At 28.5% G+C, this 26,278-nt stretch overlaps 1 protein-coding gene across 1 annotated transcript; it reads left to right on the plus strand.

Annotated features, from left to right (window-relative positions):
- The first annotated feature begins 14,084 nt into the window (after positions 1–14,084).
- Positions 14,085–15,003, plus strand: LOC122585203. The gene has a single exon (XM_043757313.1). It carries the CDS (start codon positions 14,205–14,207, stop codon positions 14,994–14,996), a length of 792 nt encoding a protein of 263 aa, XP_043613248.1. The 5' UTR covers positions 14,085–14,204; the 3' UTR covers positions 14,997–15,003.
- Positions 15,004–26,278: the final 11,275 nt, after the last annotated feature.

The raw sequence follows: 26,278 nt of genomic DNA on the forward strand, positions 1-26,278 counted from the left end.
ATGCGAAAATCGAAGACTTGGTCTCCAAGGAAAAAACGTTTGACATAAAGATAATAATAAATAAATAAAAATTGCATGCAACATTAAAATTGTTCAAACTAATTAAACTATTTAAAATTAAAATTTTTGATATAAATTTTTTATACTTCAATAGTTAAGTTGATTGTATAAAAATGATTTATATTCGTTTCTATCAGTTTAAAGTCAAATATTTCATATTATTAAATAATCATTTTTTTGTAATTTTAACAAACTGAATTCTAACAGTATAAATTTACATTAAAATTATATAAATCTCACTTTTAAAAATTCATAGGAGACAAATTTACTATAAGTTATTGTCATACATCAGTAAGAAAATGCTAATTAATTAATTTTAATTATTTCTACCATGTCGTTCATCATTGTGAATTGAGTGTATATTTTGTCATCCTATTTTTATTATTGTTTTCTTATTTTTTGGTTAATAGACTCGTTTTGCAAGCCAATTAATCTCATGATGGCCACCTGGTTTGCAGGTTGCTTGGAGGTCGTTGTTGGTGAACCTTCATGCCACATTAATGGGGAATAATCTTATGCTAGTAAAATTTGCATTTGGGATATCTAAATATTTTTACCTATTAAGACCAAAATTTTATCACTAGGTGATCACCCATGTGGTTTTAAATTTTTGTTTTTTGTGAATGTAGTAAATCTAAATGTTCTTTTAGAAAAAATGTGATGCTTTTTTAGTTAACTTTATGCACATTCAGTTAAACTACTCCAATCATGTTACTCGTATTAAAGTGTATTGTTGAAATCATGACTAAGGTTGTGTTTGATAACACAGAATGATTTAGTATTGAATGATTTTAAAACCTGAATGGTTCAAAAGTTCTGAATAAACTTGGTTCTGAATGAAAAATGTGTATTTGAAATCTGTTTTGAATGATAAACAATGACCATTTTAACCTTTTGTTCGAATAAGTTTGGTGGATGTGTTTCATATTTTTTACATATACTCCTTTTAATTCTTTGATTCTACATTTCTACATCAACAAAGAATTATGTGATTAATCACGGGAAGACCAATGTAGTTTCCCATTTGTACATGGTTGCCCACTATACTTTTTATTGATGAGGTTTACCCACAAACTTTTTTTTTTTGTACACGGTTGACCCATATTACCGGTAATTACCCTTTTTATTGACGTGACAACCACATGGACGTTTAATGAAGCTGACATGAATTCACAATGATAAGTTTAATCACTTAATGATTAATGTACTTTTTCTTTTGTATTACCAACAAACTCTTAAAATTTGTACATAGTTGACCCAAATATTCAAAGGTGGTTCTCTCTCATACTCAAATCTTCAAAATTGCTTCTTACAGGTTAACAAAGGTGAGTGTATTAGATAATTTTTTATTTGACTTGTGAGTTTGAAATTGATAATGTAAATGCCGAATTAGTCAACTATTCGTTTAAAAAAATCTTTTGTTTTTCCTTATTAAAATTTCTGAGTTTTCTTTTTATAGAGAGAGACAGTTTTGAAGATTTGAGTATGAGAAAGAACAGGTTTTGAAGATTTTGGTCAACCATGTATAAACTTTAAAAGTTTCTTGGTAATATACATCAATTAAAAAAGTTCAATGGCCAACCATGTATAAAAAGAAAAGTACATTAGTCATCCAGAGATTAAATCTGTCGTTGTGAATCCATCTCAGCTTCATTAACCGACTATAACTTGTAAACTGGTCAACTATGGGTCAATCGTGTACAAAAAAAAAAGTTTGTGGGTAAACTTCATCAATAATAAAGTATAATGGGCAACCGTGTACAAATGAGAAAGTACTTTGGTCTTCCCGTGATTAATCCCAAGAATTATCTTTGGCTATAAATTCATTGCCTCGAGATCCCATTTAACTCCATAAATATCTTGTTCATCACCATTTTTTTTACATTGTCTCTTATTCTTTCCATTCTAAACATTTGTCAACCAAAACCAACAATGATCATAACATACTTTCATCCTCCGAATTTGTGTGACAAGAATCTACAAATAAAAAAGATGTATTCTGCTAGAAATAGCCCGTTGATTGATTACTAGTATAGAATATAATGTAATACAATACAATAGGAGCCGACTATTAATTTGTAGCAAATAGCAGTAATGCATTTGATAGTTTAAACACCCAAAATGAATTCAAGCCTTGGTGTCCATAATTCAAAACGAATATAATTGAAGCAAAAAAAGAATTCTAAACAAGTAATGGAAAATCAAACATGCATTCTCGAACACTCCAGTGGAACAATGGTATTCTTTTTTGCTACTGCTATCTAAATACGGAGTAGTAAATAAGCATATTATAATACAACAAACAAGAAGCAATAAAAGAAAAAAGACTTCAGTGAACAAACTATAATACAATAGCCGACTAATTTATTAGAAAAATAATATCACAAACATCAACAATTACTCAAAATGTTTTTTGAATATATGTAGTATATCTTAAACTCAAAAGCAACGATAGATCTAGATGTTCTCTCTTTAATAGGTTACCTCTTTCGAAAAATACATAGGAGAAAAAAAATCGAATGGATGAAAGTGGCAGACAAAAAAGTAATAAAAAAGAAATTAGAGAGAAGATATAGATATCGGTGAAGATGTAATTAACAAATGAAAGGAATTGAGAAAGATGGAAAGAGTATGAGAAAGATTCGGATAAAAAATGGGGGTGTTGTTAAAGAAGAGTATTAGGATAAAAGTTAGACAACGAATGGTTAAGTGTCATTTTTTTCTTTTTGTTCAGTATTTAGAAGGCCTAAACAAACATGTAGAATGTTGACCGATTCAGCATTTAGTGTTGAATCATTCCATTAAGTGGAAATCAAACACAGCCTAAGTTGGAACTTGGAAGCCCATTGATAAAAAAAAAAAGACGATCAAATGTCTTTGTGAAAAATGACTCAATTTACATTGAATATGAAAGAAAGACTATAAATTTTAATTTTCATGTACTATTAATTGAGTCGAATGGAGTATTATATGGTACAAAATTACACGCTAAGTTCAATTTTAGCCAACTCTTATTTCAAAATTCAAACCAACAAAAACATGACTTTTTGTTCACATGATGATTTTGACGAGTAGTCATATGCATTGACTGATAACTAAACGTACGGATTAATTATTCATCACACATGTTCCATGAACAAACATGTTAAGTAAAGGAAGGGAAATCCCCTTGATTTAGATTTTTTTTTTTATTATTAAATAATTAGGAGTACACGCACAATGTGATAGTCTTGGGTCTTGACTATGTTGTATAAGAACCTGTTGTTATGTTGTTGATCCTTTTGTTAAAGTGTAATTGTAGAAATGACAATTTGACAAGATACATAAGGTAAACATTAGTTAATATTTAAGAAGAGTTAGACTAGAAACACAAGGTATATGTTAATTAAGATGGCTAAGATAATGATAAAATAGTAATTTCCAATATTGAAGGTGGGTTGATATTTTCACAAAATAAATTTGTCATCTACAACAATTTTAAACATATTACTTCAAATGCACAATTGTTTAAAAATACAATTATTGTATATGACAAATTTGTGTTGTGAAAAATTTGTGTTGTGAAGTATCACTTCTTGTATTGAAAATGTGTAACTTTCCAACAATTAGTATCTTATATATATAAAAGTTGTAAAAATGTAATTAATGCTAAACCTTCACCTTAATGATGATATTTATGATTTTAGTGTGGTTAATTAAATTGGTGTAGTAAATCTTGGTGATAATCTTAGAGTTTGATGTTTTATTACATTTACATTATTGATTATAATGTATGATGAATGGTTTGTTACATTTACTATATTTATGTATTGATGATAGAAATGTTTCGTATTCCAGCAAGTGGGATAGCTTTCAATATGATGATTATGTCTTTGGTATTCCTACGCTATAAAAAGTTAAAAGAGATGTTACAGCGTTAATTAAGTTTAGTAAAGAAATTGAATGTTTATGAATGTTTAGAAATTGAACTGTCAACCATAACAGATTAGATCTCCTCCTCTCTTCTAAATCTTCATCTCTAACTATATTTACCAATCAAAAATCCATTACGGTATTTTTCTCCCGACCACACATATATGCATACGTATATGAAATTATGAACATAAGAAATTAATTTCATTTTTTTTTGGTTAATTACTAATTGGGTGTTTTTATTTTTTATTTGTTGAATTAGTTGCTATATTAGCACTTCTTTAGATTTGACTAATGAGCATACTTAATGAACTTAGTTACTATTGTTTTCTTTTAGATCTTTTGATGTTCAATGGCTTTCATAGATATTTTTGTGGCAATCAATTTTTCATTAAAGTTACGTTACATGATGAAAGTTTTTGAATCATCATGTATTTTGTCATTCATCCTTTCTTTAACCATTTAAAACATCACGTTTGCTTTGATTCAATCCTTACAAACCTGAGCCAGACTGCAAGATTCATCACTAGGGTTAGTACTTTGTGAAACTAATCATCAGGTAAGTTTCTGTCTTTTTTTTTCCCCTCTCATATTCGGTTCGAAGTCAAAGCCCGTACACAGTGTTCATGCAATTATTTTGTTTGTTTTTGGACAAATATTGAATTAGTTGGGTTAAGCTTTTCAATTCAATCATTTGTTGTGTTTGTTCTGCTACCATTGGAATTAGAGGTAATTTATTTTACTTTCTTATTATTTTAGGGTTCTTATTATTTTCCTCAATTAAGGAGCTTCTAATTTTCAAATTTTAATGTGGCTACTTTTTAAATTTCGGTTAGGTGCCGTTGGAAGTTGAAAATTTGTCAAATGAATATTGGGATAAAGTAGTAAGTATAATTATTCTTAAGAGAGAATTATTAGTTGATTGTAGTCTGTGTGTAACCAAATTAGGGACTAAATGGTTCAGGTTTCATACTTTATGACGAGTGTTATCACATTTATTATTATCATTATGTTGAACTTAGTTTGTCGAGGCTGCTCTTCATTGTACTTTGCTTAGTTTACATAAGAAAGGTATGCAACCAATTATGCTTATGCACTAAAAATGCTCAACTCTAGCAACTCGCGTGTCATTTGACAATAATTTAGGAATGTTTAGAGTTATTTGACAATAATTTAGGAATGTTTAGAGTAACTGTCGGGAAGTACATCCCGCCCCTTATAAATCCAATAATAATGAGTTCCAGAGGAGCTCATTGTTTAAGTTTTCAAAACAATGACTTGAAAGGTCAAATTGGGTAAGATCTTGGTGAAGATCAGGTTGGATCAACTTAACAAACTTTCTGACCCGGTAAGTGTGTCCAATATGACTTCAAAAATAGAACCCTTCATTCATAATCTAGACCAGGAGCTATTTCTTTTAAATTGTTAACACACTAACTTAAATAGGTCAAATGTGATAAATGTGACGAGATTAAGACCTGTTAGTGTGTTGAGACAAGCTCGAGTCCACAGATTGGCTAAAACAACTAATATATGTTCTAAGTAGTTAATTACTTAAAATAGCGGTGTAGCGGTCAAAGTCTGATATATGATATATTGGTTATAGTGGTGAGATAGCGGTGGTATAGCGGTAATTAAAATATTATGCAATATCTATATATAAAACTTAATACTTATTATGTTATTAAAATATCACTTAATACTTTATACTTGATAGAAATATCAAAAGTCAAGCTTAAAATTGTCAATAGTTGAAACATTAATGTTAATACTTGCAAAAATTAGTGTTTCTTTCAAGTTTGGGCCCTCAAAAAAAGCTATAGCACCGCTATTTTACCACTCTTTGGACCGCTATAGCGCCGATATTGGTAAAATAGCGCCGCTAATAGCAGAACCGCTATTTTGACTGCTATTTTGACCGCTATTTTACTTGAAAGCTGCTAAGCGCTATAGCACGCTATTAACTACATAATATGTTATGCTTCGGTTCATCGTTATGTTTCAATGCCTTCTTGGAAGTTTCTTTAAGATTAGCTACAAGAATTCATTCATGCAAAGGTACAACCCAAGCTACAAGATTTGCCTTTATGGGTTATACATGAATACTCACAAATGTAAAAAACATATTATTTAATTAGAGTATGAGGATATAATGTCATGGAAACATGGTTTATTGGGTTAGAGCATCATATATAATAAGATAATCTTTAAGAAATATGGGTAATGGGTAACGAGATTTGCATAATTTTGATAAAAACTAAAATGGGTACATATTTCTAATCATCTGCGTTTTCTTCATTTTCCGTCTTGATCTAAAGAGGCAATTTTGTTGAAAAAGCTTATCTATATAAAGAAACGATTATATTTCTTATTATTGTAGGTAGACAAACTTAAGTTGGAATTGCATTTCAAGGTCAACGTGAGCAAGGAAGATCTCGAGCTTGGTAAGTTTAGTACTAACTTTTATTTGTTGATTTAAGATTTGCAGTAGTATTTATATGTATTTGATATTACATTTTCGTTAAAAGAATGATTATTAAATTGTGTTCTAATTTGCTGGTTGTTGTGAATGCACCACAAAAGAAGAGAAATAGGGTTAATACGAACCATTGAGTCTGTTTAGTTAAAATTCTACTTTTGAGCAGATATATTGCAAGTTAGTTTACTCATGCATAAACTATGTGATAATATGTTGAGGTTTGTCACGAATTTTTTTCATATTATTGATGATGTTGCTCCACGTGCACGTGCTTTGAATTGGGCTAAAACTGCTGCAGGTATAATATAACTAAATCTTCTCTTTGTATTTTAGGTACAATCTTATTTCTTTGGGTGAAAAATGTGAAATCTTGTGGGACCGGCTGTGTTGTTGGTGGGTGACCTTTTGCAGATTCTTATCCATTACATGATAATAATAGGTGAGATCCATGGGTAAGTTTTGTAACTATGGATTTGGATATCACAGAACCACAAATTTGATTTTCTTCCTGAATACGTAAGTAACTTTAATGTTGTTGTGCGTATCCTATTGTTTTTTACTTATTTCCGATGTGCATTTTGACATTGTAGGGTAAAGATGAACTATCGAATCCTCAACGGTATTATGTGCCGTATGAAGCATGTAGAAGCACATCTCCTATTTGTTATAGTATCCATTAAACACAGTTATATCAGGTGCGGGAACTTGGTGGTTATGGAGATGGATGCAACAATCATATTTGTAACACAAATAAGTAGATTTGGTTTATGAAGGAACTTGAAATCAACTTGATGTGATTTTCTTTGGTGAAAAAAGAACTTGGATAATCAAATTTAGTTTGTAAAGGCAAAAGCTCACATCTTAAGATAATGTTATGTGACATATTATAACTTGGATGTCGGTTTATGTTTAAAATTTCAGGCCGAAACTATAAGCAAAACATTAGTTCTATTGACAATATTCAAAATTTTTAATTTGTTAACAGAATAATCAACTGATTGATGTGTTTTGTTGTTGTTGATATGCCCACAAAAGACTTGCTGATGTTCGCATGGTGAGTTTCCAGTATTCCATTCTATAAGGTTCCCATCCTATTACTATTGCTACCATGCGACTGAATTTTTTATTGCAATTTGTTGCAGATGGCCATAGAGCAAATGCTTCAACTCAAATACGGAATAGTTAAATGAAGGTTTACTGGGTTGAAAGGCTCCTATGTGTTTTTCATAAATAACAAACATTTGTTTTATATTTTATTTTATTTTATTTGTATTGTAAGCGTCAAAGTAAGGGTGTTCCTTGCTTCACTCATGCGTTTTGTTTTTCCCAGTTGTGTGCGTCAGGTAAGCATCACGAGGTCTGCCAAATCTGTGGTTGGGGAGCAACAAAAGATATATATACGGTGGGCATAGGGAGTAGGGACACAGGGTTAATGATCGACATGGGTTTTTGTTTAATGTCATGTATTAGTTTCACAGTTCACATGACACCTCACCAGATGCGCCCATATTGCTGCTTGCTTTGGAAGCCCTGATTGGCACCAAACACATCTTTGAGATCAAGAGTCATACTTATTACCATTGTGGTGAGTACGGAAGTTTCAATGCCGTGAAGGTTTTTGCGCCTGCAATAGACGGTGATGCTTTGCAAGTGGTCAATCCACTTGAGAATGTCGCCACCGGCAATGCGTCCTCCTGGAGTGTGTTGAAGCAGGTTTCATCCCTTGATACCCCAACAACGGATTCTAGCCCCAAGCTGCATGTAAGTTGTGTGTGTTGGTTTGTTTGTGCGTGTACGTACATAATTTATATTATGTCGTGTGTATTCAAATAATAAAATGTTTTTGCAGTCTATGTTATGTGCTATAAGATTGTGCGATAACATGTGATTCATGATGTGTGGTTTCAGCTGTGTTGAAGAGTTGGGTTTTGAGGATTTAGCTGCCGATGGTGCGGGTGACAGTGTGGGTCCTCACGATGAACGAAGGTGTTGTTAATATAGCTAAGTTTTATACTTTTATACAACATCCCACTCTGGCAATATCCATGGTTTGTTATAACCTACATCATAGCCGTCTATGACTATAGATACTTATTTGCTACCCAAATGATTCTTATTTTTTATGTATACTACCAGCATATCTCGACTCAATTTATCAATTATATCTTTTAAAGACATTCATAAATAATATGGTCTAAGGCAATCTCATGGCCGGTCGTATAGATAGTTCTCATCCATATGATATTATTATGTAAATTTGTTGTTTTTACACCCACTAAACGGTGTCATATAACTTGCATGTTCATAATTAAAACCATGTCGATGTCATGCTCTGACATGCAGTCTCTCCAACCACGATTCCCATATTGGGCATATATGCTAATTACATTTTCAATTTAGATATTATTTTGGTAGAAATTTCGAACAATTTACTGTGGAAAAGTCTTTTTGCATACCATATTATGAGAAGTAAAGCATATGACATCTTCAACAGCGTCACAAACTCAAATATACAATAGCAGCAAGCATAAGAAAAGGTAAAGACGCTACATGGCTCGATGTAGTATCTTGGCATGATTTTATGTCATTCTTAATGCTTTTGTTGTAATCAGTGAATTGTAACTTTCATTACATATATAAAAAACCGGCTACAAAATGCATGCGAACAACGAGTTTAAAACTCGACGTGTGTAGCACGGGCTTTTAAGCCCTCGTGTTTTAATATTTATATAGTGTTGTAGATATTTTGCTATATAACTCTTAAATAGCATTTAAAACTTAAAAGTCCCAACTTTTTGATTAATGTAGCAAGCTTTCCTGTTTATATTGACAAAATAAAATTTTTGCAACGATTTAAAAAAAAAATTAAGTTAATGAGTACTAATTTTAATTAGTTTATAGACAAGTATGAGTTTATTCCATCATGTGTTAGCCATTTATGAATGGTAACCAAACGTGGGCATCTATTTCCACTTTGTTTTTTTAGCTACATCCTTCTATTGTGCAATAAACAATTATACATTACATATATCTCTATATATAATAAAATAAAATTGTTTTTTATAAGTATTATTAAAAAATTGTTGATGTGGCAAAATCATATTTCACTTAAAAATTCTTTTTATTTTATTATGATGTCATATATATAAATAATATAGAATTAGCCTAAATATATCAATCATTTGTTTAAAGAATAAAAAATCTTTCTTATATAATATCACAAATAAAATGTTTTTTTATTTAATTGATTTATTAACTACATAACTATTGTTTTAGTTGAATTATTAGATTTATATCAAGTTATAATGTTTTAAAAACAAATATTACATAATTTCTTTTAACTTATTTTATAGTTTTACAATTTTAATTAGCATGTCCGGATTAAACTCGAGTTAAACCTGGGTTGATTATCATAATATGAAAAGTGTATTTAGGTAAAGAGTGGTGAAAATGAAAGGCCCCAACTCATCATATCATATATCATATATATGTAAGTTTATTATTATCAGAAACATATCATATGCGAGTGTCCCATGTCTTAAATTGTAACCATGTTGCCTTTTAGATATTTTGTACCCGATGTACATCAACCTATTTTTTCTACATAACTTCTATAAACAGATATCACCGGTAAAAGAAATCTACTACCATCACTAATGCCATATGGATTGAACCATCAAGAGCGTGGAACCTTGCGTTATTTTGTCAACATTGTATTAAACGGATACAAGACGTGTAAGCTTTTTAAATATAAATACTTGAAAATTGCCAATGATATGTGAACTTTAATGAAATGCTAATTAAACACCCATACTATACCAACCTGTCATAGATATAAGTTGTGAAATAATGTGATTGTCACCAATCATCGTTTCATTCTTGGGCCCTCAAAAGATGCCTCGAAGGTGTCCACATGGGAAGGACTCTAATGTGACTATGTCCTTTTAACCTTTGCTCCACCACTATATACGGACACCTGCCGGCCGGCGGATTTTATACCGGCCACCGCCTTGATTTCATTGTTCTATATGTAGTTATTAATTTCTTTCTAATTTAGTCCGGCATTATTAAAAAATGAAAGACTTTTAATTTCATGAAAAGATTGTGATATGAAGTAATTTAAATCTTGAAATTAGGGATGTGCATGGTCCAATTTGGACGGTTTTAGCCAAAAATCTCAACCAAATCAATACATACGGTTTCATGATTTTTTAAACCAATCCGTCCAAATTGTTATGTCGAACCAAACCAACCAAAACCAATTAATCCGGTTTGGTTTGGATGGTTAAGCGGTCTTTTATTTTTTGAAATTAAATGTACAAAAGCATAAAATAATACGTAGCATCTAAGATTCGATATCATGACATAACAAAATATTCATAAGTCTTATAAGACAAACAAACATAACAATTTAAGATTCGATATATATCATGTCTACAACTTTGACAAATAATAAGTATATACAATTTACATTATTAACTATTAATATAGATATAAACTTACATTTATTAAAAGTAAATGGTCTGGTTTGGTTTTACCGGATTCTATAATATCTAAAACCAAAACCAAACCATACAAATGGTTTACGGAAAAAACAAACCGACGGTTTAAAATTTTGATTTAAAACCAACCAATCCGTCCAAATACCCCAGTTTAAATGGTTTAGCCGGTTTAGATCAAACAATGCACATCCCTACTTGAAATTAACTCGTGATAAGACCACACGAGTGCTTTAAATTTTAAGTTGAGTTAATTACAAAAATCGTCCCTGCCGTGGTACCCAGCTTGCAGGTTTCATCCCTAACTTTCAAAAATTACAGTTTTAGTCCAAAAAATTTTGTTTCGTCAACAGTTTTAGTCTTGGCCATAAACGTCCGTTTAAAACCAAGTCACGTGATTCACACGTGATGGGTAATCTCGTAAATTGGCTTAATAATACCCAGAGTTAATTACAGAAATCGTCCCTGTTGTAGACGGTCACTTGCAACTTTCATCCCTAACTTTCAAAAAATTACAGTTTTGGTCCAAATTTTTTATCCTCAATCTATATGAAAAGAAACATTTACACAAAAAAAAAAAAAAATCCTAATTGTCCAACTTCTTCTATTTCTATCAGATATAAATTCACAAACAATCTTAACTCACGCCCTACTCTCTTTTTGAAAACTAGAGATTCAGACTCTCTTGGATTTAAGTGTTTATGGGTTTTAAGTAATTGATATATTTTTTTTTTACTTAGTTTTTTTTTTGTTTTGAGAACTTATAAAAACAGAGGAAGAGCTAAGAATAATAAAGATGGTGAGATTTTTCTAAGATTTTTTTTATTTGTGAGTTAATTGTATATAAAAAATAGATCTAATATATATAATTATATATTATGTTTGTATACAGATCATGTATTGATATGAAAGTAATGAGATTTGGAGTTTCATTAAATGTTGGATTAAATTTGTGATTGATTTTGGATCTGGGATTGTATATGTGATATATGTTATGCATTAGAAATCCAAATGATTTTGCGTTTAATTTTATTTTGGATTTTGGACCAAAAATGTAATTTTTTGAAAGTTATGGATGAAAGTTGCAAGTTACCGCCCACAACAGGGACGATTTCTTTAATTAACTCTGGGTATTATTAAGCCAATTTACGAGATTACCCATTACGTGCGAATCACGTGACTTGATTTTAAACGGACGTTTATGGCCAGGACTAAAACTGTTGACGGATCAAAGTTTTTTGGCCTAAAACTGTAACTTTTGAAAGTTATGGATGAAACCTGCAAGCTGAATATCACGGCAGAGACGATTTCTGTAATTAACTCTTTTAGGTTTAACAATGTCAGTTGTTAATAATTAATTTTTCTAATTGATTAGTAATTAAATGTCAAAAGCCAGATTTGAACCTAAAAATTTCTAGAAAAACATATAACTTTTTTTAGGACCACTAAACCAAAAACGTATTGGCATATGAGCACTCAAATTAACACATTTTAATGTCATTTCATGTTCTGAGTAGTTTTGTTTTGGTGTTCGTTGAGGGCGGAACTGCCTTGTGTGCTGGAATTTCCACTTAGTTTATAGATTGTATGTTTTATATAAATAATTCATTAATTAGCTGCGTGATGGATGATTATCAATCCTAGTTTCACTACCGAAAATTTTGACGTGTGATCATCACGCTGATATGCATGTGTTTTGTTTTGTTATTCGTCGAATATCATAGTAGGCCATATCATTAAAAAATTAAGTTAGTATCGTTTTAAGCAGAGTCATGAACTCATTCCCCTTATAGCTCAATAATTGAGTAAGAGCTTTTCATGCAAAATGTCTCGAGTTCGAGATATGGGAAGAACATTTCAAGGTATTTCACAAATAGGTTTGAATAATCCTGCATAGGGTGTGGTTTTATTTCAATTAAATGTCGTGCCTTCAGACAGTTTAGTTGGGGGTTTCTCCTCCTACTAGGTATTAAGGGTGAGAAGGTTCTCTGGCACGGACCTGGTTAAGACAACATAAGTTAGATCCTCTATTACGAGCAAATGATTCACACATTTCAAAAAATATGTCAAGTTCTTTTTCGATGATATCCGGATGTACAAATTATTATGCACGAGTAACTTATATATACATAGTTTAATCAACAAATTATAAAAGTCTTGTTTATCCTGAATTCCTGATATGATGTCGCAAGTGTTTCAATATTTTCACTTTCTATAAAGTAAAAGTTAATAAACATAACCATGTAAATATGTTGATTTCGTAGCCTTTCGGTGCTCACACTCGCCTATCACTATCATCCACTTCTCTTTTTTTGACGGACGAACCAAAGAGTAGGTATGGTCTATTTGTTTTGTTCATCAAACATTCTGATTTTTAGATTTATCCTTAAAGTATATGTTGTAAGAACGATTACGGATATCATATCTTATATACGTACTTAATAAAATTATAATTTACATGGAGCCTACAAAAAGAATAAACTAAAGTTAAACGTAAATGGTACAAGCAATCAAACCATATTGATGTGTTGTTGTGGTCTACACTTTAATTTTCAATTTTCAATGTTATACGGTTTCTACTTTGTTTATTGTATATGTCACGTCAAATGCTAGATCTTCAATTAACTTCATTGGAATTAAGTACTTGCTTCGATGTTAATGCTAAATTGTTTATTTTAAAACTCTAATACTTAAATTGAAAATTTGTCTTAAAGTGTATCGAATCCGAATCGAGACCGAACATATTTGATTAGGTAATTTAGCACTATTTTAAAAATTAAACTTCAATTGATTAATCCGATAATAGTGACTAGTGGTACAATATAATGGATCGGTTGTTAATTTGTTGTAAAATTCTTTGATAGTTTCCTTTACACATGTTTATGACGAGGAAATAGATTGTTAAGAAGATTTTATTGAAATGATTAAAATGAAATCTAAATACTATAAAGTCAAGTACGAATATCATTTTCTAGATGTAACTACTATATATTCTAGAAAACTTTCAGTTTTATACTTTTATAAAACCCATTAATATTTCATGGGAAGGAAAAACAAATAAATTTCATGAGACAGACGAATCTTTTTTTTAACACTTTACCAGCTTACCTCAACATTTTCAAAACAAATCCCTCCCATTCTCTCACTATTGACTTTAAAACTTAAATCAACACAAACAAATCACAATATATTCTTATGCCTATAAAACATGCTTTCTCACTTCTCGCAACAATTTCCAATTCAAAAACTTAGCCATGGCTGTGGATGTTTGCTCCTCCTCTGAGGTTCTCATAAGCCCAAGAATCTCATTCTCTAATGATCTCAAAGACACATCATCAACTGATATCAACTCTATCTACTTAGATACAACAATCAACCCGACCCGATCAGACCAGTTATTATTGTCACCAACTTTCGATTTTAGTTTTTGTACCACCACGAATCTCACACCGGCTGATGAACTCTTTTCAAATGGCAAAATCCTTCCTACTCAACTCAAAAAATCACAAAGTACTAAAATCAATGATCCATTGGCAAAACCAACAAAAAGCCCAAATTCGACAATTCAAAAGAAACCACTTAAGGAGTTCATATTTCATGAAGAAAAAGAATGTGATCGTGATCAAGAACAAGAACAAGAACAAGAACACGAGAAAACTACATCAAGATCATTTTGGCAATTCACACGAAGTGTGAGCCTTAATTGTGACAATGGTAAGGGTCCAAAAGGGTTGCTTAGATCATTATCTATTAAAAGTTTGTCACGAAGCAATTCAACCGGGTCAGCTTTGAATCCAAAGACGAATACGGGTCCAAAAATCGTGGAGAAATCCAAAGAGTCCATGTTTTTAAGAAGGTGTGCTAGCTTAAATCAACCACCACCTTCTTCTTCTCATGTTTATTACACTTTTCGAAATTCAAATACTACTTCAAAGACTTGCAAAGGAGGAATTAGAATTTCTCCTGTTTTGAACATCCAACCTGCTTTTTTTGGGTTTGGTTCATTTTTTTGTAATGGAAAAGTTAAAAAGAAAACAAAATCTTAAGACTATATATGAATGCACTTTTTTTTTTTTGGTTGTTTGATGTAATTAAATTTCTGCTTATGGTATGCAATTTTATTAATTAATCACAAGGTTAGATTAATTAAAAACAAATAATACAGTAATCTTTTGAAGATAAAATTCTTATGATTGATCTTATAGAAAGGTGATTACTGAATTTCATTCTTCATTAAGGTTTGGGAATATAGTGATAGCAAAATCCAACCAACATTTGATAAAATCATCCGTCCAAAGTCCAAACTACATACTTCGATCAATTACTTTTCAAAAAAAAAAACATACTTCGATCAATTCGCAAAATAAACAAATTTGGGTGCCTAAATTAGCCTTCATAGTATATGATCAAGTTAAGAGAGTACTGTGTATGGCTAAAAATGGTGGGGATAGTAATAGTAGATTTGCAAGATTGGTACTAAAATGATTAAATGTGCATGAGCATGTCTAAGGTCTAGGGAGCATAGCAACAAAGCACCCATGTTTCATGCTTTTATCTTCTTTTAATTCTTTCTTTAGTCTTACTTTCTTTTCTCTTGAAGAATGTGATTTTAACGAGCTTAAGAGATCGAGACACTCTTTGATATAACCATACATAGTAGAATTGGATTTGCTATTAAAAAGGATACCGACACAAAGCCTGTTGCTCATGTTATTATAATATAATGACTTTCTATGATTAATAAAATCTGATACATAATTATATTTGTTTATAAAAACTGGTAAAATTATAGATTTAGGTTTTTATAAGTCAACAATATAGTAACAGTTTTTACTAGCACTACTAAGAAAAATTTTAACCCAGCATATATAATTAACAAGCAATATATATTCTTCCTGCTAGCAGTTTCAATTCCTACAGAGTTGGTATATCAAATAGCAATTCTAAGATTTTTCTAGAGTTAATTGCAAGATTGGTCCCTGTGGTTTGTACACTTTAGTAAGGGGGTCTCTTTTCGAGAATCGTTGCAATGGGGGTCCCTATTTTGAGAATTTTTTGCAAAATTGATCCAATTTTGATGGATCCGTTAAAGGGGGCCGTCAAGTGTGCAGGTGTGCCGCACATGTGGGGGTATTTATGTACTTTCCACCCCTCAGGGACCCCCATTGCTAAAATGGAAAAACCACAGGGACCAATCTTGTAACTTTTTTTAAAATCCATCACTAAATAATATCTTTTAACTTTAAAAAAAAAAATCTTATTAAATAATTAACTTAAATATATTTTTTTAACACTTTTAAACTTTTCATGATTATTTGTTGTTAAAAAACTAAAAATAATTACCACTAAAAATTAAAGGGTATTATTTAGTGAATGGATTTTTAAAAATTGAAAGTTTATAAAACTTTTAAAAAAGTTAAAAGGTATTATTTAGTGATGGATTATTAAAAATGTAAAAGTTTATGGAACTTTTTAAAAAGTTAAAAGGTATTATTTAGTGATAGATTTTTAAAAATTGTAAGCTTATAAAACTTTTTAGAAAGTTAAAATGTATTATTTAGTGATGGATTTTTAAAAATTATAAGTTTATAAAACTTTTTAAAAAGTTAAAACGTATTATTTAGTGATGGATTTTTAAAAATTGTAAGTTTATAAAACTTTTTCTACAACTATTAATATAATTAAAAATTAACTTAACTCAAGAGATTATAACATACAATTAGTAACTTTGTTCAAATAATATAAATGTCATATTTGGTATTTTAATAATCTATTCTCGTGTCAAACACAGAGGAAGTTAACAACATCTTTTGAAATAAAAAATATACTACTAAATAAATGCAAATAAAAACTTATAAATTCTAATTTACAAATATAAGAAAAAGCAAACTAGTAATTTGATATTTGTCTTAAAAAAAAAAATCTTTATAGTAATATTAGAAAGTAAATATACGTTATTATGTGAATTGAAGTTTAATCATAAATTGAAGTATTTATAAGTTTTAGAATTTTTAGTGGTAATATGTTTTTAGTTTTTTAAACAATAAATAATCATGAAAAGTTAAAAAGTGTTAAAAACTATATTTAATTATTTAATAATATTTTTGCTTTTATGAAAAAATTAAAAGGTATTATTTAGTAATGGATATTAAAAAAACTTGCAAGATTGGTCCCTGTGGTTTTTCCATTTTAGCAATGGGGGTCCCTATGGGGTGGAAAGTACATAAATACCCCCAAACGTGCACATTTGACGGCCCCCTTTAACGGATCCATCAAAATTGGATCATTTTTACAATTAATTCTCAAAATAGAAACTCCATTGCAACAATTCTCAAAAAAAATCCCCTTGTTAAATGTACAAACCACAAGACCAATCTTACAATTAACTCATCTTTCTATTTAACATAGTACTCGTAGCAAATTGAAATAACTTTAACTTCAATTTTATAGTCCTTCCAATAATTTAAACAATTTAAGCCAATGCAATGGAATTATTAGTGTACTCCATAATTTTGAAGTTTCAACCACAGCCTCATTGTATATGAATATTTATTCATTATTGAATGTCTTGTACTACTTTAGAATGAGCAAATTTCCTTTTCCTTTCGTCTTTTTCTGACATTCAAATAATTTCAATTTTTTTTAATAGTTTGGTGTTGCCTTTAGTCTCTTTTTCATTTCCTTTTCTTTTTTGTATGTATTTGAGTTTAATTATTGAAAGGTACATAACAAGATTGGATCTAAAGTTTAGTTCAATTTTAAAACATGTCGATAATAATTGCGGTATATTATTTTGATATTAAACTAAATTGATATAAAACTTATTAAGAACAAACCAGACATTATTAAATAACAAACCATTATCGTTACATGCAAAATCTGAAATCCCCAATAATAATCTAGTAACAACATATATAAAAAATTTAGTACGTGCAGCCACAAATGAGTAACATGTCAATGTCAATTTTTTTTCAAATAACTAGCACGGTACCCGCGTTATGCGGCGGTATTCGTGGCGGCGACGGTGTTAGTGGGTGACGACTGTTCGTAGTAGAGGCGGCGCCGAGTAATATAAGTAATTGATGTAAAAGTTATTAATGTAAATATTTAATTGAGATATTTTAAAAGATTAAAGACTAATAGTGTAATATATAATTAAGGGTATTTTAGACATTTCCTCCTATATAACTTTCAACATGGGACTATTCTTTTTATAATATAGTATAGATAATATGAAGAAGAAAGAAACCCAATAAAAATAAATCAATAGTCAATATTGGTCTACGTGATAGATTTTAGTTACCTAATAATGGGTCATTTTTTTATTCTTATCAAATGTTGGGCTTATCTTTTATATATATATATAAAGTTGTAAAATTACAATCAATGCTTAAACTTTAGGATTAATTAAGGTTTTAATGATTTTACTTTGTGGTTATTTCAATTTGGTAGTTAATTTCAATTCGTGTATTGATTTTTATTACTTTTACTGCAATATCAAAATATATATCGATTAATGTATATGGATGTATTAATGAATAAATTGTTTAATGATAAATTTTGATGTATATAAATGTATTGGATGAATGTATGGAGAAATAATTTTTAATGATCGATTGTTCATTTTCCTGTTGACCATTCATTCATCCTTTAATTGTCATGGGTAGTGTTAGTGTACATGATAGTGTTGTTAATGTACGTAAAATATTTATTGATTTCAATTTCTTTCATTCACCATCATTCATTCATATTCTCAAGCTTTAACATTAATGGTAGAGGTGTTAATTCATAACGTATAACTTTATTCTTATGTCATCAATGTTTCATTAGTTGTGAATTTGTGATTCTTTTTATTCCCGGTTTGATTTAATTCATTAATATTTGGTTTAGTTGATTAAAGTTTAGAAATTAGAACCTATTTTCAGCTTTATCACCGTCCCACCTCCTATGCATTCAACCAAACTTGCACCATCTCCCGTCCTTTCATCCACCATTATAAGTTTGTTCTCTCTCAACCATTTGCTATTGTATTACTGTATTAATCTTTCACTAATCTTATTGTTTAATAAGTTTGTTTATTTAAGTATTTGATAGGATTTTTGGTTTTCAACTACTCAGGGAGTCTTTTATCCAAAAAGAAATCTTTCAAAAGCTTGAATCAATTTTTCACCATCCTCATCAGTTAAAGGTAAGTTTCCATTCTAATTTTGATCACCATCAAATGTTGTGTCCTTTTCCCTCTTCTCAAAACAAAACCTATGATGCAATAAAAGAAATAAGATTAAAAGTTAGTGGTCAGTTCTTACTTTTATTATATCTTCTTTATAAACTGTATCGATCTATATGCTCAATACTTTATGTTTTTTACATACAATTGATTATTTAACTGATAGTAATTTTAGCATACACATTCACTTTCCAAAGGGTTGCATTTGGGTTAAATATGACATTTTTTATTTTTTTGTTTCTTGAAAAATATGTTCTTTGTGCAAATTAAGTTCATATCGCCAATGGCCAGTAGCTCAGATGGTAATAGGTGTAGGTATCTTTGACATAAATGGTAATAGATGGCCAGTAGCTCAGATGCCATATACTCTGTTACTTCTGGAATTAGTGAGATGACAAGTAGGCAGGGCAATATGGCATGGCTGATAACAAATGATCCAACTCCGTAATGACTATTTAATCTTTCCCATTGGAAGACCTGCATACTTGCATAGATGTTGTATACACAAAATGTTAGAAAAGGAAAATCACACATCATCAAGACCGATATCCAACATGGTTATGGTGCCAAAAAGTCTTCTCTACTATGGAACTCCTTAATTCTATCATTGAAAGTATGTATGTTCCCTTATTTACTTGAAGTATAAAAATGGGTGAAAAAGTTTTATTAATCTAGATGTTCAAATGCTTATATATATAGTACAAGGTACATGTGATAATCTAATAATGGAAAAATGAAAAAGATGAATACTTGATCTATGTGAATCTGTTACGCTTTCAGTTCACTTAGATGATAAATAGGGACGACCATATTATAGAAAAGTTGTTGTTATTTCATGTTTGGTAAATTTGCCTTAGTAATCCACTTTCTTCGTTTCTCAAATTACATGTGTGTTGGTCTGATCAATGTACCCACTCTACTCAATGGACCAAATGGACCTGGGGCTGGTGGTATTACCACATCATATTCATTGAATTTGTTTTGCTTGATTTCTCATCAACTACATATGCATCACGAAGTTTACTATATAAGGCCAAGTATGTACGAGTAGTATCCAAGGCTATTGTATATAGCAATCATGGTTGACCCAGAAGCTTCTTTTTTTTGTCAAGATTTAAACTCTCATGAAAAATAATTAGTGCCTTTATACGACTTGAATTATGTTATTACCCTAATGCATGAAACGACTTTGGAGGTTATATCTATTATAAATATACTTTGTTTGACCACTCACCAGAGAGATCTGATGCATTTGACCAGATATCTTGCCTCCTGCTGTGATGATCACTACAGTTGCTATGATTATCCTATTTGCAATGAGCATTGTGGTACTTGCTCAAAGGCCAGCTATCAAATTTTTTGACCTCATGACTCGAATAGAGTTTTGTTTTTTTCTACGTACATAACATCTAATGTATATATTCTAACATAGCAAGAACAACTCATTGTGTCTTCAATTCAAGGTTTTTTGTGTCACTTCAGTTAAAGGTAATATTGGAACAAACTAACCCTTCTTTGATATCAATTCATTAATTTATATCTTTTCTACTTATTCTATGCTAGTCTATTTATAAGTCGATGAATAATATGATTTTATAAAACAATTTCTATTAATTATTTGAAAAACCGGAAACAAAATGCATATAAACAATATATTTAAAACATGACGTGGTAACACGGGCGTTAAACCCTCGTGTAATTAAATTTTCTTACTTACAAGTTACGCCTACTCAATAAAAGACATTAAATACACGTATTAGATTGCCTTTTAAATTTTATATAGGTATCAACTTAACGTTCGTCATGGATAGTGTTTTATGGCCATTCCACCGAATACATAAAAAAGCACTCACGAAAAGCGATAATGGCGTGATGATGACGGCATCAACATAAGGTTTCGAGTAGTGTAGCCTATTATTGTAAAAATAATTGATGTAAAAGGACTTGTATTTTAAGAGTTTGAGCCTTTGAAGGATAGATTTTATAAATTATTTCATTAAAGTATTTTTAGATTATTACATGGATGGAACCCGGGTTCAACCCGGACATGTTAATTAAAATTTAAAATTATAAAATATATTAAAAATATATATAATGTTTGTTATTAAAACATTATAACTTGATATAAATCTATCAACTAACACAATAATTATATAGTTAATAAATCAACTAACACGATAAAAAAATTCTAAAATAGAAATGACTACCGCATTAAGTAAATATAAAAAAGACATTTTGTTTATAATATTATATAAGAGAGGAGTTTTTTCTTTAAATAAATGATTAATGCTTTTATTAAATATGTAAAGGGTTATTTCTATTTTATTTATATATATGACATCATAATTAAATAAAAAAAATTTAAGGTGAAATATGGATATGCCACATCAAAATTTTTCTAAAAATTAGAAAATAATCTTGTTTTATTATATATAATAACTAGGTCTTTTACCCGCATGATGTGCAGCTATTTAAAAATGTTGTTTTAGTTATATGAATATTTATAATTACTTTTAACAACTATACATTATTTAGGCATGTACATATAAATCTATATTATCATTAAATGGAAATTTTTACATTTATTTAAATAGATAAATTCAAAATATAACTCTTATTATTTATGAAAATCATTTATATAAAAACATACATTATTAAATATTCATATTAACTATCACATATTATACTTCATGCAATACTAATGAACATAAAATGAAGTTAAAATGTAAATGTAATGTAAAATCATAACGATCTCTTATTTTTTGCAAAGTGATATGTGACTTATTAGAATTTCATCACACTCTTTCAAAGAAAATAGTTTCATGAAACTTACTTCATTAAATAATAAAATTCGTAAAAGTTGAAAAGTTTTAATTAAATATAGTTAGAAACCAAATTCAAATTATAATTAGATTACAAAGAACAAACCTATGATTCAAATTACGTTGAATTCACTTGTAATTGATAATAGTTTTTATAAAACGTAAAATCACCACCACGAAAAGGATAAAAAACTATATTACAATGTGATATATAATATTGGTTATATTGGATAGTAAAATTAAGAAATAAATAATTTGAAAACCAAATATTTTCCAATTTAAAAATAGATTTTAAATTCATACGGATATAGAATGTGATTTTTACTTTTATTTTTTAAAGATTTTGTTTATATATAGATTTTATTTTTATTTTTATTTAATAGTTTTAGATAATATAATTTTGTAGATTTATATATTGTAAAAAAATATAGAGATGCCACATAGGATAAAAACCTATGTGGCAATTTTTAAAAATAGCTTTAAATTGTATAAGGCTTTAAAATACTAGGATAACTACTGTTTTAATATTTATATATATATATATAATATAAATATAAATATAAATAATATATAATATAATAATATAAACATAATGAATATTGGCACGACACACCTCTTTTCCGGCCATGTATATTGTTTGAGATAGAGATTTAAGAAAAATATGAAACGGTTTGTTTTATAAAGTAGTAAAAAATACAATATTTATCACATTAGACATGGTGTTAATTGTTAAATACTAAAACTTTTACACTTGGTCTAATTTTCTTTTTAAAGCTCACACGTCACACAAATATATACCCTACGTATTAGAATAGCAAGCAAGTAAAAATTTACCCCTACTTTTCAAAATCTTTATCTTATACCAATCTACCAATATATATATAATAAAGTCCTAAATTGATTCATAAACAAATACGAACCCTTGGATGAATTTTATCTTTGATTTTGAACCATGAGATCAAATTTAATTATTTCATCTTTGTTAAATGACAATATTAATACTTTCACTTTATATGATTAGACAACAACCCCTTTAAATCAAAGACCCTAAATATTTATAATAGTATGTACAGTCGTGAGCTAAAACTTTTTTTTTAATCATGTGTACCATAAAATAAATAATATTTAATAATAATAACAAAGAACTAAAAAGAAATTTTTTTTGATAAACATCGACATACTTGAATAAAGTCCCAAAACTCTTCTAGACCAAACCTAATTGGCCAACTTGTGTACTATGTAAATCTAGACTTAAATCTCTTATGAACATCGACATCATTATCAATTTATTACGTGTATTTTTGTTACCTTTCTTTTTAGTATTTTTTTTTTTACATAACTAATAGATACCCATGACTTTCAAAAAACTAAAAGAACCAAACACAAAATAAAATTAAAAAATTGTATAGAGAAGAATTTTTTTAATATAAATAAGATTACTTCATCAATATATAACATACATTTAAAAAGTATTTATTTATTTGATACATCTAATTTACGTGAGGTCACTTTAATTTTTTATTACTTTTAAAAAAGTAACTGGATTATTTTTTATCTTTGACAATCATTATTTTTAAATTACACGAATAACTGAAATGAAACTTAAGATTTTTAAAAAATCCCAAGTAATTCACCTCATTAATGTGAAAAGTGGATTACGTACATGGTCAAAAACCTTACTAACAATATATATCACGAAACTTAAGAGGTAAAGTATGATGGCTCAATTTAATAATGTATAAATACTTTATAAGCAAAATTAAATTTTATTTTTAAACATTACTAATACAACACATTAAAAATAATACATTATTTTATTCATCTATTAATAAGTGGTAGACTTCTATTTTCAATTTTTAAAACTATTACATTATCATGACTTAAAAAACAATGAAAAAAAAAACAAATGTAAAATGAAGAAATACAATCATACATAGAAGAGTTAATTTATGTTTTAGGAATAATGCATATGCAAGTCACTTATTTATCAATTATTTTACTAATCATCTTCGATACAAAGTATTTATTTGGAAAATATCTCATCATATTTATACATATGTTATCTATATAATTACTAATTATATCTATATAGTTAGATTTTTTTACAGAGAATCAAAGACCGTTATATGAATTTAAACTTTTAGTTAAAAACACTTAGATTAAAATAATGATATAATTACCAAATGTATTATTAATTAACTAAACAAAATATTAGTCTTTCTACTATGGTAAACTTTAAGAATTTAGTTTAATTACATCAATACATGTGAATAATGGATCAACTTACACGTCCAAGCTGACCTAAGTCAATTGAGCAAAAGTTGATTCAGCTTACAATTAAAGACTTAAACATTATTTTACACAGTTTGTTATCAACAAATCTAATCCATTACGCTAGGACTCAATATGTATATCTTACTAAACAATCTCGGTACATAAACTTTTTGAATAATAATATCATCATATTTCAACAAGTTTAATCTATAACTGTTAACTAGATTTTAAGAATTAGTATATAGAACTAAGAATTAGTATATGGAACTAAGAAAAATACTTATACGTTAAATGTAAAAATATACTTATAAAAGAATTGAGATATTCAAATAATAATATTGAATGCTAATATCATAGCTGGATGGTGTAGTAAAGTTTCTTTTATACAAATTCTTTTAGAATCAATATCTTAATTTTGATTACACAATTGACCAAGTTTTCATTGATGTCTTGCAAAAAGTGATTTTATTTCCGTTAGTCAAGGTTGTTAAAAACAATAAAAGTAGCGACTGGTTCGTGTGGTTCTCAAAGATTTTGTGTGTTATGATTTTATTTGTAGTGTTCAGTTTATATGAGAAGAATATGTATCCTAAATATAGTTTGATTCCAATTACCTTTAATAACAATGATTATCTTAATTATAGTCTGGTTACAAATTAGATAAAAATTATGCAATAAAATATTAATTATTTTTACAAATGTTAATGTTATGTTTGAATTGAATAAAAAAAACAAAATCCATTACTTTTTGTTTTTTTCTAGTTCACTAACAAATTCCCCCAAACAAATAAATATCATTAAGTTGGATAAAAACAACCACACAATCTTAATTATATTTGCTTTCATCAGAATGTTATACGGAGTATATATTTTTTTACATTAGATTTAAGTAATTAAAGGTATTGATAAAGTAGATAATGAGTTTGACATTGTATTTATCCAAATATATCTATTCGATTTTGGTAAAGTAGATTTAAGTAATTAAATAATGATATCATCAAAAGTCAATGTAATAAAATCGAGAATTTTGATTGATCAATTAGTCATTATGTCCCATATAGTTGGATAAATACTAATTGTACTAACTGTAAACAAAGTAGTTTTTTTTATTAAAAAAAATTATTATTTAATTAGCTGGATATTTGGGATAAACATTAGTTTTATATTTTATATATTTTATTTCAATAAAATAATTATTTTATTAAAAGGGACTAAAAGTGTATAAAATCGAGAATGATGATTGGTCAATAAGTCATTAGGTCAGTTGTCTTTTAGTATATAAAGATAACTTCAATAAGTTATAAATATAGTTGGATAAATACTAATTGTAAACAAAGTAGGTTTTTTTTTTATTTATTAAAAAAATATTTTTTTATTATTTAATTAGTTGGATATTTGGGATAAAATGAGTTTTATATTTTATGTATTTTATTTCAATGAAATTATTATTTTATTAAAAGGGACAAAAAGTGTAAATTAATGATAGAAAACAAAAAATGTAAATTATATTATGACATGTGTTAATTTAATTAAATTAGAGAAATTGAGAGTTGTGATGGATTAATTGAGGTTGAGTCAGTTATCTTTTAGTATATACAAGATTATAGACACGTGTCCAATACTGGACATGGAGTTTATGATATTATCAATATTAGATATTTATACATTTAAGTCATAAATACATATAATTTTGAAAATATACGGTTCTAAGTGTTATACTTTGCAAGTTGAGTACCATAACCACAGTTTTATCACTTTGATTATTAGCTGAGACATGTTGATGGAATTGTTTGCCGTAGTCATTCCACAAGGCACATGCTATAGTAATTTCTTTATCATAGAACCTTTTGAAACCAGGTTTACTCATAATGTGATATTATTATGAAAGATAATTAAAAATTAAAATATAAACATACTTGTGATTCTGTAGTTGACATTCAAGTATATGTATTTGTTCATAATGCGGGTCTATAACAAGAATAGGTTTATTTTCAATCATCTGTTC

This window comes from Erigeron canadensis, chromosome 1 (assembly GCF_010389155.1).
Source record: "Erigeron canadensis isolate Cc75 chromosome 1, C_canadensis_v1, whole genome shotgun sequence".
Classification (NCBI taxonomy): Eukaryota; Viridiplantae; Streptophyta; class Magnoliopsida; order Asterales; family Asteraceae; genus Erigeron; species Erigeron canadensis.

Bases quoted from the DNA above. Each gene is read 5' to 3' on its own strand.
- LOC122585203 (XM_043757313.1), top strand. From the start codon at position 14,205: ATGGCTGTGGATGTTTGCTCCTCCTCTGAGGTTCTCATAAGCCCAAGA.